The sequence below is a fragment of the Saccopteryx bilineata genome, chromosome 6 (genome assembly GCF_036850765.1).
Source record: "Saccopteryx bilineata isolate mSacBil1 chromosome 6, mSacBil1_pri_phased_curated, whole genome shotgun sequence".
NCBI classification, from domain to species: Eukaryota; Metazoa; Chordata; class Mammalia; order Chiroptera; family Emballonuridae; genus Saccopteryx; species Saccopteryx bilineata.
In genome coordinates, this window is record NC_089495.1 from 22,296,401 (window position 1) to 22,312,532 (window position 16,132).

Here is a 16,132-nt window from a genome sequence, read left to right on the forward strand (position 1 = left end):
TGAAAATCGGTCAAGATGGAATAACAAGGACTGTTTTCCTTTCCTTCCTGAAACACTAAAAATACAAACTAGACAAAATAAATGAAACAATGGTTTTCAGAAATTGGCCGTAATACCTGAGAGACAGGAATTAAAAAGCTGAGTTATGGGATTGCTCAGGTTTACTGCCTAGAAAACACTTCCAGACTTCTGCTCCATAGTGGGACCCCAGGAGGAGCCCAGTGGTGTCCCTGAGTTGAGAAGATAGAATTAAGTTAGGAGTTTGAGATGTAGGTGGCAAGAGCTAGTGGGGTGGGCGACCAGGGGAAGGAGAGCCCTGCAGGTCTGCGGGGTCACTGTCCTCAGCCCAGTGCTGGGGTGCTGACAACAGGGGTGTGGGGAAAGAGATTGCCTGAGGCTGAGGAAAGAACCCCCCAAAGCGGAACACAGGAGCAATCCTAGCAACCCATAGAGTCTGCGATGGTTTTATTATCACCAGCCAGAGTAGACAGCCCTCATAATTCATTAGCTACAATGGACACTCAGAAGGGTAATGCTTCACTGAAAAAGGAAAATTAGTCTTGCTTAACAAAGTTTAAAAGCAGGCTTTTAAAGCAACCTAATATATGTGTAATTGGAGACCCTGAGGAAAGAATGGTGGGAGAGAGGGCAGAAAAAGTATGAGACAAATTAACTGAAAGGCTTTCAAATTTGGTGAAAATTATAAATCGCAGATTGCTTAGCAAGGAGGGAAAGAAGGAAGGGAAGGAGGGACGAAGGGAGGGACTAGAGAAAAAAATTAAGAAAACTATTCCAATTTGACTGCAGAGCAGTCAAATTGCTTAAAACCAACAAAGTATTAAAGTATCCAGAGGAAAAACCCACGTGTACGAAGGAACAAAGATAAGGATGTTGACAGGTGTCTAGTCTGCAACAGTGCAAGCCAAAAGATAAACCACATCTTTAAAATATTAAAGGAAGGGGGGAAATAATCTTGAAAATAACTTGATACACCCTGGAAATATCATTTGCTGTAACGTTTGGAATATGTCTGAAAGTGGAAACTTGGATGGGCATGTTGTATGATTTTCCAAACTTTTAATAATCTGTTTTTATATGGCATTTTACATTTTGAAAGTGCTCTATTTATATGGGAGAGAACTTTATTTTCACTCAAGATAGCTAGGATGGGTGATTTTATCTGTTTTACACATGAAGAAGCTGAGATACATAGTTAGTTCTTATGACTTTCACAGTTTCATAAGATACAGGAATGTAATCAGATTTCCTGACTCTATTCAGGACTCTTGTAATCTATGTTGTCTCCTCGTTATTAGCTGTGTGTTCAAAAATATTTCATACAGTTAGAGACTGTCAGAATATATAAAATGTCTGAAGTGCTATGAACGCAGTAATAAATAATACAGTATTTAGTAATTCTTTTGTGTCTTGACATCTGGAGTAGTACATAAAGAAAATAAATTGAAAATCTTATTAAATCCCAAGGCCCAAATAGAAAACAGGAAAAATGAAAGAACATAAAGCATATTAGACTCTGTGAAAAGATGTTACAGTATTTAAACTTTAAGTAGATGAGCAAAAGTGGAAAAATTTCTGAGAGAAGTTTTTAATTAAAGTAATGTTATTTCTGATTTTTTTTAAAGGTGAAAAGTTTGATTATTTTAATTACTATATTGAATTTGAACAGGAAACCTTTTAATAATTTGGTTTAAATTAAAATTTGGCAGAAATTAGTTGGGAAGAAACTACATTTTTCTCTTGTGTTTATACTGCATGTGTAGTGTATAAAACAGAAGAATTAAATACCATCTTGGCTTACCTCATTGCATCCACTGTAGCAAATTAGTCTGACCTTGCTAGCAGCCACATGGGATGAATATGGTCCACTGTCCTTTTTGCTTCCGTTAAAGAACCATTCTTCAAATGGTTCTTAGGGCACTTTGACCTTTCCTATTAAAGAGAAAGTTTGAGAGCTGGCTCCTTAAGTAAGTCTTTAAGATAGAATTAGGATTGAAGGGTTAAAAGGAAAGGTGGAAAGGATTTAAACAGGACAAGGAAGAATGTTTCCATTGATGAGCTGTGTGAGCCCTGACATGTCTTCTCAGAACAGTGAGAGGGTTCATGTTGGAAAGAAGGAATAATGTAGAGAAGGCAGGGTAGGGCCGGGTTACTGAAGGTCTTTACAAACAAGTAGGAGAAACGAGTGGATGGCACTGACCTTAGGAGTAAACGTGAGTAAATTGTGCCATCCAATTAGGAAATAGGAGTGTTAGGCACTTCAACTCAGTATTTTTTATGTATGTTAGCATTCATTGTGTTTAAGTTTAAACGAATACAGATTAAAAGGCAAAGCAAGGAGAATTGACCTGAGCAGTCACGTGCGTTTCTTCCTGTTTTCTAGTCTACTCCTTTACATCTGGCCGCGGGCTACAACCGAGTCCGGATAGTCCAGCTGCTGCTGCAGCATGGCGCCGATGTCCACGCAAAAGACAAAGGGTAGGTGGGTCCGTTTATTTCCCTGAATCGCTTTGTTCATGGATTGTTATGCTTTGTTCTCGACATCTAATGTGCTCAAGTTGTTGAGCACTAGCAAAGAAAGTCATATATCCCGTTTCTTTAAGCTGGTGTAGCGTTTTAAAGAATGTTTGCAACTTTGATTTGATTCTGTTCTCATAAACTGCTTGTTAAGGATGTTTCTCATATAATTTCCTAAATTAGATTAATTTTATTGCAGTTCTGTTATTTGAAGTTAAAATATGTTTCTGTCAATTGCAATTACTATTTTTTCAACTCAAGTTGCAGTTCAGAAAGACAGATAAAACAAATTGAAAAATCTGATAAGCTATTAATAGAGCTATCATAGTCATCTGGTATGAAAGGATCATCTCTTATTAATATTCCAAAATCATAAGTAAACAATATTCTAATTTGTTTTTTTCTTGAGGAAATCTTAGACATCTGAACTGGGAGACCTAAAAGGTCCTTATGCAGGTTGACGTGGTGGTGGAGGGGTTCCAGAAAGTGGTTGTCATTGACTTTATAAGTAGTCGCATTTGAAAACTTTGTACTAGTTTCCCGTCTAGTCTCCAGGGACATATAAATCAAGTCTGCTCTCCCATGTGAGGAACTAGCATTTCTCATTATCCCACCTTAAGTTCTAAAATAAAATTTGACTTTACTACGCAGGTAAAGTAGATTCTTATTACACTCTTGTGATTGGCAGCGTAAAGAGAAGGAGCCCGGAAGGGTTTCTCGCACTTTGCCTCTTTCCATGTCAGGAAACACAATGAAGAAACAGTTATTAGAGAGGGAATTGTCTGCTTCAGATCTGCTCTTTTCCGTGCTCTGTTTCTCTCTTGCCTGCACCAGGTTTGATGCCATATGTGGATGGTGTCCCAGTAGTGTAGGGATACACATGCCTGATGCTCTAGTACATCTCTGTTTCCTTGCGCATGTCTGAAACAGATGGGTGTGCGACAGGTGAGTCATCAAGAGAAGTGCAGCACAAAAAGGGGGTCTTCGACTCGTGTAGAATGATACTTGGAAATGCAAATTGTAGTAGTTTGGATATTTAATTCTTATGCTGGAAATTACTTTGAAAGTGAAACAAAATGGTAGAGATATTTCAATTCTCTATCAGTTAACATTCATTTGCTGTAAATATTTGATAGGTGAAGCGTGCATTTGTCAGTCAGCACATGTTCTTTGTTTTGTCTAAATCCTTTCTAAATTGGCGTTTTTATCATTACATTTAAGGATTTTATACATAAAATAAAAGGTAAATGCAAAAGGTTAAATATTAACTGTGTTTTCTACATCTTATTAAATACTTTAAAATATTTTAATGTAGTAATTATACTGTGATTTATTAGATTTTTGTTTCTTAGCACTTCTTGGATAAATGACTAAGTTGTTTGAAATTTCAGTATTTTAATTTGCCTTTTTTCATTTAGTGGACTTGTGCCTCTTCACAACGCATGTTCATATGGACATTATGAAGTCACAGAACTGCTACTGAAGGTAAAAGGAATTTAATTTTTTAACTTGTCATGAATTTTCATGTGTTTTTTAGTGAATAAGATTAAGAGAATAAAAACTTTTATTTAAAATATTATCATTGCCTTATAAATTTAAAACATTCAACTTAGTTTAAATTGTATTTTTTTTTTTGGTTTTTTGGGTGGTTTTTTTTTACAGAGACAGAGAGAGAGTCAGAGAGGGTTAGACAGGGACAGACAGATAGGAACAGAGAGATGAGAAGCATCAATTATTAGTTTTTCATTGTGCATTGCAACACCTTAGTTGTTCATTGATTGCTTTCTCATATGTGCCTTGACCGTGGGCCTTCAGCAGACCGAGTAATCCCTTGCTCAAGCCAGTGACCTTGGGTCCAAGCTGGTGAGCTTTTGTTCAAACCAGATGAGCCCGCGCTCAAGTTGACGACCTCGGGATCTTGAACCTGGGTCTTCTGCATCCCAGTCCAACGCTCTATCCACTGTGCCACCGCCTGGTCAGGCAGTTTAAACTCTTTTTAACAGCTGAAATTAAAATACTTAAGACACTTATTGACATTTCAAACAGTTTGTAACTATAATTTATAGTGAAATAAATATCTCTTCTGAGTTTTATCCCTTCCAGCGAATGATTACTAATCTTAGACTTTTTCCTCTCAACTCAGCATGGGGCCTGTGTTAATGCTATGGATCTCTGGCAGTTCACGCCGCTCCACGAGGCTGCTTCCAAGAACCGTGTAGAAGTGTGCTCTTTGTTACTGAGCCATGGTGCTGACCCTACCTTAGTCAACTGCCACGGGAAAAGCGCCGTGGACATGGCTCCCACTCCTGAACTCCGGGAGAGATTGACTTGTATGTATCTGTATCCTGAAATCAGGATTGTTTGTGCAAATTAGAATATTTTATTTCTGTTTAGTTATTAGGGCTGGTGCTTTGTCTAACTTGGATAATGTCCTCCCATTATTACACATACACTAGTTTATAGTCCTTATTTCTGATCATATACTTTTCTTCATGATTCCACACGGCTCTTATGTTCATATACTATATATATTTCATGTTTACTTAAGCCTAATTCTAATTCACAAGGTAAGCCTTCTTCCTCCTTTTTTAAAGGCTGAGGATGAGTCAGTCAATACATTTATTGAATACCTACTATGTGCCATGTGCCATGCACTGGAAATGCAGAAGCACAAAACCAGAAAAACATCTCTGAGCTCACAGAGCTTATATTCCTGTGCTGTTGGTAATAACAGATGATATCCAACATTGTTGAGCGCTGACTGTTTACGAAGCTCTGGAAGGTTACACAATTATGTTTTATAACTTCTGTGTGGTGTAGCCCAATTGAAATCACTTGCCCACATCTACATAAGATAATTTTTATGATTTGGTGGAATAATCTAAAATACTGATACATATTACCTATACATATTTGTAAGCATATATTTTAAATAAACTTTTTTTCTTTTAGAATAGTTTTAGATTTATAGAAAGTTACAAAAATCATACAGAATTCTCATACTCTATACCTGTTTCTGCTATTTTTAACATCTTACATTCATATTGTCATAGTTAACAAACCAATATTGACACTTTATTAACAAAAGGCCATACTCTATTCACATTTTCTTAGTTTTTACCCAGAGTCCCTTTTCTTTTCCAGGATCTCATTCAGGATACCAGCTTACATCTACTTGCCGTGCCAGACATGGAGAGATATTTAATTTAATTCTATGTGTGGGCATTTCAGGTTTAAATTGAGCTACCTACTTAATTGTTACTAGTCCTGTGGTTTTTATTCTCTCTTACATATAAAATTCTAAAACTCAGAATTAATTAATTCTTAACTGGATTTAAACACCTGAGAAAATCATTAAATGATAACATTTTTTATAAAGGGCATAGTCAAAATGATGCTAACATCTTAAACAGATTTTAGGCTAGTTCATGTTAAAAGAAAGTGATCCTTTCCATTTGGATCGTAAGGAGAAATTTAAACTTATTTTGGTATTGGAACAGATGACATAGACTAGATTACGGGCCAGTGAAAACCGATTCTATCTGGACAGATGTCTCAGCGCTGGGTCCTTGTGGAAGTGCTTTTGTTCTCTCTCTCATTCGGATGACTTGCCATATGTTACACTGCCTCATATGGTTCATTTTCCTGTGCGGATCTTCTGTCTTCCCAGAGAAGTTTCAATCCTTAGAAAGACCTTTGGTTTTATGTGCTGTGTTCTTAGCACCCGCACATTGAATTACTATAAAATGTGTATGTGGTATTTGTATTTGGGCTGATATGTCTACCTACCCCCAATCTGGACAGTGCATTGTACATGTGCTCATCAAGTTTATTTAATTCAGTTTAACTTAACTCAAAGCTGATCTTTTTATCTTTTTCTCATTACCTTCTTTTAGTTTATACCCTAGACTCAGCTTTATACCTGTGTCACCATTATACCTTTTTTTCCTTTTAACCATTTTGAAAATTATGTGTATTATTATAGGATTTTACATTATATTTCACTGGTCTGATTCTAATATAAACATTAAGATTTAACCTAAATTTGCATAGATTTGTAAAGGAAGAAATTCCCTGAATAGAATACTTTTGCAAATTCTTGGTAACTCCATTAATGTATTAAACAAGATTCAACCAAGAAACTATCTGAAGAAAATAATTTAATCAAGTTGGAACTTCTCTAACTCCAGGTTTCATTACCATGTCCCCTGCTTTATACTGAGTGTTCTCAGAGAATTCTTTCTAAGAACGTTACACGGGTAACGAAACAATATTTTCATCAGACCCATGATTACAGCATTTTGATCACACATTTTATCTTTTTATGAAGTAGATGAACAGGCAGTTTGGGTTCTGCATGTAATTGGAGCTGAAAATACTGTAGTTTTCATTGTTGTCTCCTATTGTAGTTAGAGAAACTTTTAAGGCATTTTATAAATATTAAGTTTTTAGGGTAAGGTTGAGTGATATGCAGTTTTACCACCTTCTTTTAACTACTTAACTTTCCTACAGTTTTAAAAAACAAACCTTTCTGTACTTTGCATTTAGAAGGATAGTAATATAGTTGATAGATTTTTTTCATTCTCCATCTCTAGGTTTTTTTAATCTTGAGTTTTGTCAACAAAATATTTTCAATTTGAAAGTCAATTTGGACAGAAATCTTTACATTTTTCCAAAGAGCAAAGATAAGGAATATTTTGCTTGTTATTATTTGAGAAAATATTATGTTTTTAAATGGTATTATTGCTTCATAATTCCTTAGTACTGCAATCTTATTGTTTATGCTTTTCATAAATTTGCCCAGTTAGTTTTCTTCTGAGCCAGCTTTCCTGAACTTAAAGGAGTAATTGAACATGACAGAAAAAAAGAAGTATAATTGAATTCAGTTTAAATTTCTCTAGACTAATGGATGAGCCAAGCAAAACTGGACTTTTTACTTGAAGTCAGTTCTCACCTGCCTTTGTAGTTGTCATGATCCTGCTTCTTTCATGTGACAGTGTATAATTCCCTAGCTTTATCCTTAACTTTATCATTAAATAAAAATCTATAATTTTGTTATTTGAAAATACTGGTTTACTTTCATTTGACCTTCATTTGAAGTTTTTGAAGTTTCAAAGTCCTATACTTTGAGAAATTTAGCAATGATAATGTACCACTAAATAAGAGGTTATATAAAAAATAAATCTTTTGCATCAACCTGATGTGTAGAGGTCCCAGATTTGATTTCCAGTCAGGACACACAGGACCGAGGCAACCATCTGCGTTTCCCCCCTTCTCTTTCTCTCTCTCTCTCTCTCTTTTACCATCCTGCAGCCATGGCTCAGTTGGTTCAAGTGCATTGGCCCTGGTGCTGAGCCTCTGCCTCAGGCACTTAAAATAGCTTGGTTACGAGCAGCGTGGCCCCAGATGGGCAGAGCATTGGCCCCAGATGGGAGTTGGTGTATGGATTTTTGTCAGGGTGCATGCGGGAATTGGTCTATTTTCCCTCCTCTCACTTTAAAAAAAAAAATTTCCTGAGCGTACCTTGACTTCTATTTAGAAATATTCAGCATTCATGCAACAAATACTTATTGAGTACCATATATACATATATATAGGTATATATGTGAAGTACTCTGTAGGTGATGGGAATATGATAGCAAATAAGGCTGAATGCAAGTGCAATGGATGTCATAGGAAGGCTTGTCCAGAGAATCTAAACTGAAACCTTGAACGATGAGTAGTAGTTGATAAGGCACATGTGTCTGTGTTTCTCTATGTCTTTTTTAAAATTGAAATGTAGTTGACGTATAGTATTGTATTGGTTATGTGTATAACACTCACATACCTTATGATGTGATCACCACAATAAGTCTAATAACCATCAGTCACCATACAAAGTTATTACAGTATTATTGACTATTTTCTTTACGCTACATATTATATTCTGTGACTTATTTTATAACTGAAAGTTTGTGCCTCTTATATTCCTTCATCTTCCTGCCTCCCATCTGACAAATATCAATTTATTCTCTATCTATGAGTCAATGGGGTTTTTTTCTTTGTTTTTTTTAGATTCCACATATAAGTGAAATCATACAGTATTTGTCTTTCTCTTTCTGACTTATTTCACTTAGCTCAATAGGCTTGAGTTCATCCATTTTGTCCCAAATGCCAAAATTTTGTTCTTCCTTCTGGCTGAGTAATATTCCATTATGTATGTATGTATGTATCTGACTATATATGCACACACACACACATACACTACATCTTCTCTTATCCATCTGATCTATTGTTGGACTCCTAGGTTGCTTCTTTATCTTGGTATTGTAAATAATGCAACAGTGAACATAGGGTACATTATATATTTTCAAATTAGTATTTTTGTTTTCTTTTGATAAATGCACAGAAGAGGAATTGGTAGGTTGTCTGGTAGTTGTATTTCTAACATTTCTGAGGAGCCTCCATACTATTTTCAATAGCAGCTGCACCACTCTACAGTCCTACCAACAGTACACAAGGGCTCCCTTTTCTCCACATTCTCTCCAGTGCTAATTATTTGTTAACTTTTTGATAATAGCTGTTCTGACAGCTGTAAGGTTTTGATTTGCATTTCCCAGATGATTAGTGATGTGAAGTATCTTTTGATATGTTTGTTTGGCCATCTGTGTATCTTTGGAGAACAATTTTAATCTTTTTGTTAAGAAATTGTCATATCAAAATATAAACCAAACTTGTAAATAAGACTATATGTTTTGAATAAATGAGAATATTAGATTCTTATTTATGCATTTAATTTAGAAATCCCTTTTTAAAAATCTTTTGCTTAGGCAAATAATAAATATTAATTGTTCTTTGAAAAATTTCAAATTCTGGCACTTTTTCCATAATTCAGTTCCTTCCTTCTCTGGGTCAAATCATAATCCCTATTAATATTTTGGTGAATATTTTTAAATGTCTTTTTTATATCATTGCTAACATTTAGTTGTGGTGGAAATCATAATAACAGTACAAAAAAATTAAGTCAACCTGTCTTCTCTTTTGCTACTTGAATTTTCATTTAATAATGCATACTTTTCCCTTCTCTGATCCCATCCTATCATCCCCTTTCTCCATTCCCCAAAGAGATTGGTGAAATTAAATACACATAACACAGCTTTATAGAGAGCAGAAAGGCAAATTCTGGACGGAAGGGGGCGAGGGGATGTTGAGGGGAACACAGGGAGGGGGGATGCATTCAGGGGGGTAAAATAAAGAAAGAAAGAAAAAATAATAATGCATACTTTCATGTCAGTAAATAAAGATCTGTGTTGTTTTCTTTCAGAGCTATAAAATATTTCAGTTTATAAGTTTACAAATTGTTTAACTGGTTTCCATTTGGTAGACAGTTAGGTTGCTTGTTTTAAAACTCTCCTGGAGTGTGTGTATTTGTATGTGAATCTTTATGACTCTAAGAGTATAATACAGTCTTATTTCAGAGCATGCACAGTTTATAATTGTTATTAGCCTACACCCTCACCCTTTGTACCTTTATCATCAGATCATCATGCTGCTGCTGTTGCTAAAATAGAAGAATATGTAAAATTAATGATTTTCCTAATTTATAATTATGTTCATGATTTTTATAAATTTCTAATTTTTGTTATGTCAACCATTCTTTTATTAACAGATGAATTTAAAGGTCATTCTTTACTACAAGCAGCCAGAGAAGCAGACCTAGCCAAAGTTAAAAAAACACTTGCCTTGGAAATCATAAATTTCAAACAACCACAGTCTCATGAAACAGCACTGGTAAGATTATCGTTAATCCATTTCGTGGGTTCGGAATAGTAGTGTGAGCACAGACTATGATTTTTATTTCAGAACCCTTAAAGTAGCTATAGTACCTGAAGTGACAAGAGTTTGCATTTTAATGTTGGTTGCATTGATTTTTAAATTTGGTTCAGGAGGTTGTTGTGTTTATGAGTGAAAGAACTGAATTTTGCTCAACTTTGATTCGGGAATTATTTTTATGTTTGTTTTTATCCAACCATATTATAACATCCACCTTGGTGGCCAATGCTTTCATAAATACCAGATGGGATTTTCTCTTTTTTATTTTCCTTGTACTTGCTAGATAAATATGGTATTTGTTTCCTATAGAAGATTAAAATGTTTTTAAAGATACTTACATTATTTTTTTTGAGCAATCACATTCAAAGAATTATTATATTCATTATACAAAATGGTATGGTTGTGAACTTTTTGTTCCAGACTTTACCAGTTGTCTTTAAAACTATTCATGTTTGGCCTGGCCAGTTGGCTCACCTGTAAAGCGTCAGCCCGGCATATGGAAGTCCCAGGTTTGATTCCCAGCCAGGGCACACAGGAGAAATGCCCATCTGCTTCTCCACCCCTCCCCCTCTCCTTCCTCTCTGTCTTTCTCTTCTCCCGCAGCCAAGGCTCCATTGGAGCAAAGTTGGCTCGGGCGCTGAGGATGGCTCTATGGCCTCTGCCTCAGGCGCTAGAATGGCTCTGATTGCAATAGAGCAATGCCCCAGATGGGCAGAGCATCGCCCCCTGGTGGGCGTGTATGGTGGATCCCAGTTAGGCGCATGCGGGAGTCTGTCTCTCTGCCTCCTCACTTTTCTGTTCAGAAAAATTAAAAAAAAAAAAAAACCCAAAAAACTATTCATGTTTTTCTTTCTAAAATACTTTTAGAAATATTAGTTTCTATTCATTGTCATTGACCACTTTTAAGTTTCAGAAATAGGGCTAATTTGATTTGTCCTGAATTCAGAATTTAAACATTTGCAATGCTTCTATCACAGGCTTCTAAATATACTTCAGTTAACATTCTTTCATATATCTGGCACAAAAATAGTCAAACTGTCATCAATACATGTGGAAACAACATTAAAAGAGTTACCAAACTGAAGTGGGCCAACTGTATGTACATCTAAATATATGGCTCTTGCACAGGTTTCAGATACATTCGTGCTACACAACATTATGCCGGGAAATACTCAAAAGTCACAGAATAAACTTGACCTGCTTTTGGTGGGTTCATTTTATTCATTAGTAAATAGTTTTTTACTTTTTAAATTCTAATACAGACATTAAAATAAAATAAAGTTGAATATAAAAGTTGTATAAATATAGGATAAAGCCAGATTTCTGAGAATATTTCTCCCTCTGAGTGCTCTGAGGTCTCTTACCTTTTGTGCCTGGTCCTGAGCATAAAGGCTTACTCTTCTGTATGCAGGGAAACCGCTGTGAAAGAGTTGGAGAAATGGGATTTATTTGGCAGACAGCTTAGTGAAGAACTGAGAAATTGAGTTATAGATTCTTGTATCTTTGGAGAGACAGTATTCTGATACCTGCAAAATGATATAGACTGGATAATAGTTATTGGCTAAAGGAAAAGTCCTTCTTAGTGCTTAACCAAGAGCATAGTTTTATCATGCCTTCAAGGTTTATGTTTTGTATTTCCAGTGTATTTAGGAGGAATTTTTATCATCTTCATAATGTGAAATATATAAGTATATTTTGAGATAACAATATTCTAAGTAGTCAGTGTATGCTATTTAGTTTAGAAATCTACTTTTAAATAGAATTGTATTAACTTAAACTTACTTACTTTACAGCACTGTGCTGTGGCCTCCCTGCATCCCAAACGAAAACAGGTGACAGAACTGCTGCTTCGAAAAGGAGCAAATGTTAATGAAAAAAATAAAGAGTAAGTGTCATTGCAGGAAGTTTTCAATTCTTAAAGGGAAATGCAATAAAAGTTAGCAAATGACCTTAAATTTTCTCGTCCCCATAGTTTCATGACTCCTCTGCATGTTGCCGCAGAAAGAGCCCACAATGACGTCATGGAAGTTCTGCATAAGCATGGAGCAAAGGTGAGGCTCACCCCGAAGCAGCATGTAGGCTTGGCCTCCAGGAGCTAATGGCTTTGAAGGCTGCTAACTTCTTCAGGAAAATCAGAGAGAAAGTACTTTTATAAAGGACTGTTAACATGTATTTGAATTCATTGATTCTCCTTTAAAGCTGATTTAACCTAGCAAATATAATTACTTGTGTTTTAATTGTAGTTTACTGTCATGCTTCTATAAAGCAATAAAATATCATATAACTGCAGTCTTATAATTTTAAATACATTTCAACTTTACATTATTTTATGTTAATACTGGAATTGATATATTTTTATAGACAGCTTCAGTAATGGTTTATAGAAAATCACTTAGGTAAATGATATTCAAAATATTACTACTTATTTTAAAGAACATTTGTATTTCTTCAAACTAGTAATGATATTTTTTCAAATGACAGCTCTAAAGAATTTTAATTTGTTAAAATAGTAATCTTGATTTAAAAATAAAGAAACTAAGCTTGACCAGGCGGTGGCGCAGTAGATAGAGCATCAGACTGGGATGCATAGGACCCAGGTTTGAGACCCCAAGCTCACCAGCTTGAGTGCGGGCTTACCAGCTTGAGTGGGATCATAGACATGACCCCATGGTCGCTGGCTTGAGCCCAAAGGTTGCTGGCTTAAAGCCCAAGGTCACTGGCTTGAGCAACGGGGTCACTCCACCCCTCCACCCCCATCCAGGCACATATGAGAAAGCAATTAATGAGAAACTAAGGTGCTGCAATGAAGAATTGATGCTTCTCATCTCTGTCCCTATCTGTTTCTCTCTCCGTCTTTCTCTCTGTCTCTATCAGAAAATAAATAAATAAGATCTATGAATAGTTAAGGTGCAGATTGGTGCTAGCAACATCATTAGGCGCATGTGCCAACCTGTCTGAGTCATGCCCGAGCCCAAGATGTTTCCTAAGGAAGAGTGGGAGTTTGAGAGCGAGGGAGTGACAGTGAAAAACTCACTCCTCTCTTCACTATGAGTATGTCATGACACACTGCACTTTACATGTTCAAATCAGTCGATTTATGGGCCTAAACAGTAGGAACTTTATAAATACCGTTGTTTGTAATCAGAGGGAATGGGCATGACAGTCTTACAACGCAAAGAGGTTGTCTGGCTGTTTCATGAGTTAATATTTCCAGTAATTGTCGTACTGAGTGTTGTTCTTTTTTTAATGAAAGTAAGAGAGTTTATAATTTGCTGATAGTTGACTTCAAATGACTGTTACTTGTATATAGGTACTTTTTCTTTTTTTTTTTTTTCGAAGTGAGAAAGACAGACTCTCGCATGCGCCTGACCAGGATCCAGCTGGCCTGCCCACCAGGGGGCAATGCTCAGCCCCTCTGGGGCATTGCTCCGGTGCAATCAGAGCCATTGGTACTTTTTTCTTAAGAAAAAATGTAATCGACCTTTAAAGGTAAAAGTTACACGGTTTAGAGTGAATGAGAAAGTAACAGTTTTTAAAAAAACTTTTAAAAATGAAGACAGCATTTTGAAAATAGACTTTTAGTAATGTCCACTGTTTTGGGTTTATTTTGCCCAAAAACTGATATAAATATATCTCCCAGCTGTCATATCTACATAATTAAAAACTTGAAAACAAATTTCTAAACTATTTTTAAAAGTCTTTCTTAATTTGTGTTTAGAATCAAAACATTTTAATGCAGCATCTCCTAATAAGTTTGTAAGAACATCAAGAAAGATGCAATTTTACTAGCAGAATTTCAATTAAAACCTTAGCATAATTAATAAATTACATTAAAAATAAGTGATGTGATTTAGAAGGTACATATTTTTTCCAGTGGCTCTGCATGTCTGTGTGAAATCTTTTTAGCCATAGGGACCAACTATTGAAAATGAACTTAAAATCAGGCCATCAAATCTACATCATAGTTTTTAGTAAGATTTTTTTCAGTTTTTTAAATTGAGCCAAAAGATATTTTGTGCCGTTAGTAATTAAAATATTTAAAAATTTTAATGTTATCTCTTGCCCATTCTTTGTTATTTCTGTTTTTGTGCAGGTTTTATACATATTTATTATGTATTAGTACAGCACTATTGGTTGCAATTTATAAGTGAGCACATATGTATATTGAGAGTATTCTTAAAACATTTTTTATTCATATCATTGCTTTAAAAAGGCAGTTGTTTCTAGTTTAAAAATTAGGATGAGATGGAATGAAAGAGAACAGAGTTCCACAGATTTATGGCCTGTTTTGAAGGTACCATAATGCATTGTTACATAAATAATGTCTTGTTGCTTTTCAAACAGAAAATACTAAGCTAAGTAGGCTTTCTGATACACTTAAGAGCATCATATGTTTATCATTGACCTATTTTTTAAAATATCTTATGGCATTTATAATGTTCTTAAAAAACCGTGAATAATGCTCTTTATTTTGAAAAAATAGCTATTTATTGTCTTCCATGAGTCATTTTATTTCATGAAGGTTCAGTGAAAAAGAACATTATGCTGGAACCTATCCTAGTCAGCATTATTCTAAGTCTGTGGTTCTCAGTCTTTGCTTGCCCTTCATGTTCACAGTACATTCTCATCAGTAATGTCAGAATTTACCATTGGGGCATGTATAATTTTAAACACTCTGGCAGTGACGTAGAATGACTTTTATTTTCTTTTAATTTAGAAATGAAATGTAATGGGGTGACATTGATCAATAAGAGTACATAGGTTTTAGATAAACATCTCTATAGCATTTGAACTGTTGATTGTGCAGTGTGCCCATCACCCAAAGTCAAATCATTTTCTGTCACCATATATTTATCCCTCTTTACTGCCCTCTTCCCCATGCCTTCCCTCTGGTAACCACTTCACTTTTGTCTGTGTCTGTGTCAGTTTTATATCCCACTATGTATGAAATCATATAGTTCTTATTTTTTCTGATTTACTTATTTCTCTCAGTGTAATGTTCTCAAGGTCCATCCATATTGTTGTAAATATAAATATATCGTCATTTCTTACGGCTCAATAGTTAGAATGACATTTTGTGTGTGAGAGAGAGAGACAGGGACAGATAGGGAAGGGAGAGACAGACAGACAGTAAGGGAGAGAGATGAGAAGCATCAGTTCTTCATTGCGGCACCTTAGCTGTTCATTGATTGCTTTCTTATATGTGCCTTGACTAGGGGACTATAGAAGACTGAGTGACCCCTTGCTCAAGCCAGCAACCTTGGGCTCAAGCTGGTGAGCTTTGCTCAAACCAGTTGAGCCTGCACTCAAGCCAGCAACCTCGGAGTTTGTTTGTTTGTTTTTTTCCTGAAGTTGGAAACGGAGAGGAGTCAGACAGACTCCTGCATGCACACCAGGGGGCGATGCTCTGCCCATCTGGGGTATCGTTCTATTGCGACCAGAGCCATTCTAGCGCCTGAGGCAGAAGCCATGGGTCCATCCTCAGCGCCCGGGCCAGCTCTGCTCCAATGGAGCCTTGGCTGCGGGAGGGGAAGAGAGAGACAGAGAGGAAGAAGAGGGAGAGGGGTGGAGAAGCAGATGGGCAATTCTCCTGTGTGCCCTGGCCAGGAATCGAACCCAGGACTCCTGCACGCCAGGCCGATGTTCTACCACTGAGCCAACCAGCCAGGGCCGACCTCGGCATTTTGAAGCTGGATCCTCCACGTCCCTGTCCAATGCTCTTATCTACTGCGCCACCACCTGGTCAGGCTAGAATGACTTTTAAACTCATATATTCTCCATAGTC

The 16,132-nt window shown here is 36.0% G+C and overlaps 1 protein-coding gene across 1 annotated transcript in view; it reads left to right on the forward strand.

Moving 5' to 3' along the window:
* The window catches only part of TNKS (tankyrase), a 214,663-nt gene that overhangs the window by 136,151 nt on the left and 62,380 nt on the right, over window positions 1–16,132 (forward strand). The window contains exons 6-11 of the mRNA XM_066237626.1: window positions 2,402–2,496; window positions 3,954–4,020; window positions 4,679–4,865; window positions 10,184–10,305; window positions 12,141–12,232; window positions 12,320–12,398. Of these exons, the coding sequence (XP_066093723.1) occupies window positions 2,402–2,496; window positions 3,954–4,020; window positions 4,679–4,865; window positions 10,184–10,305; window positions 12,141–12,232; window positions 12,320–12,398 (642 nt within the window). The remainder of the gene's footprint in view (window positions 1–2,401; window positions 2,497–3,953; window positions 4,021–4,678; window positions 4,866–10,183; window positions 10,306–12,140; window positions 12,233–12,319; window positions 12,399–16,132) is intronic.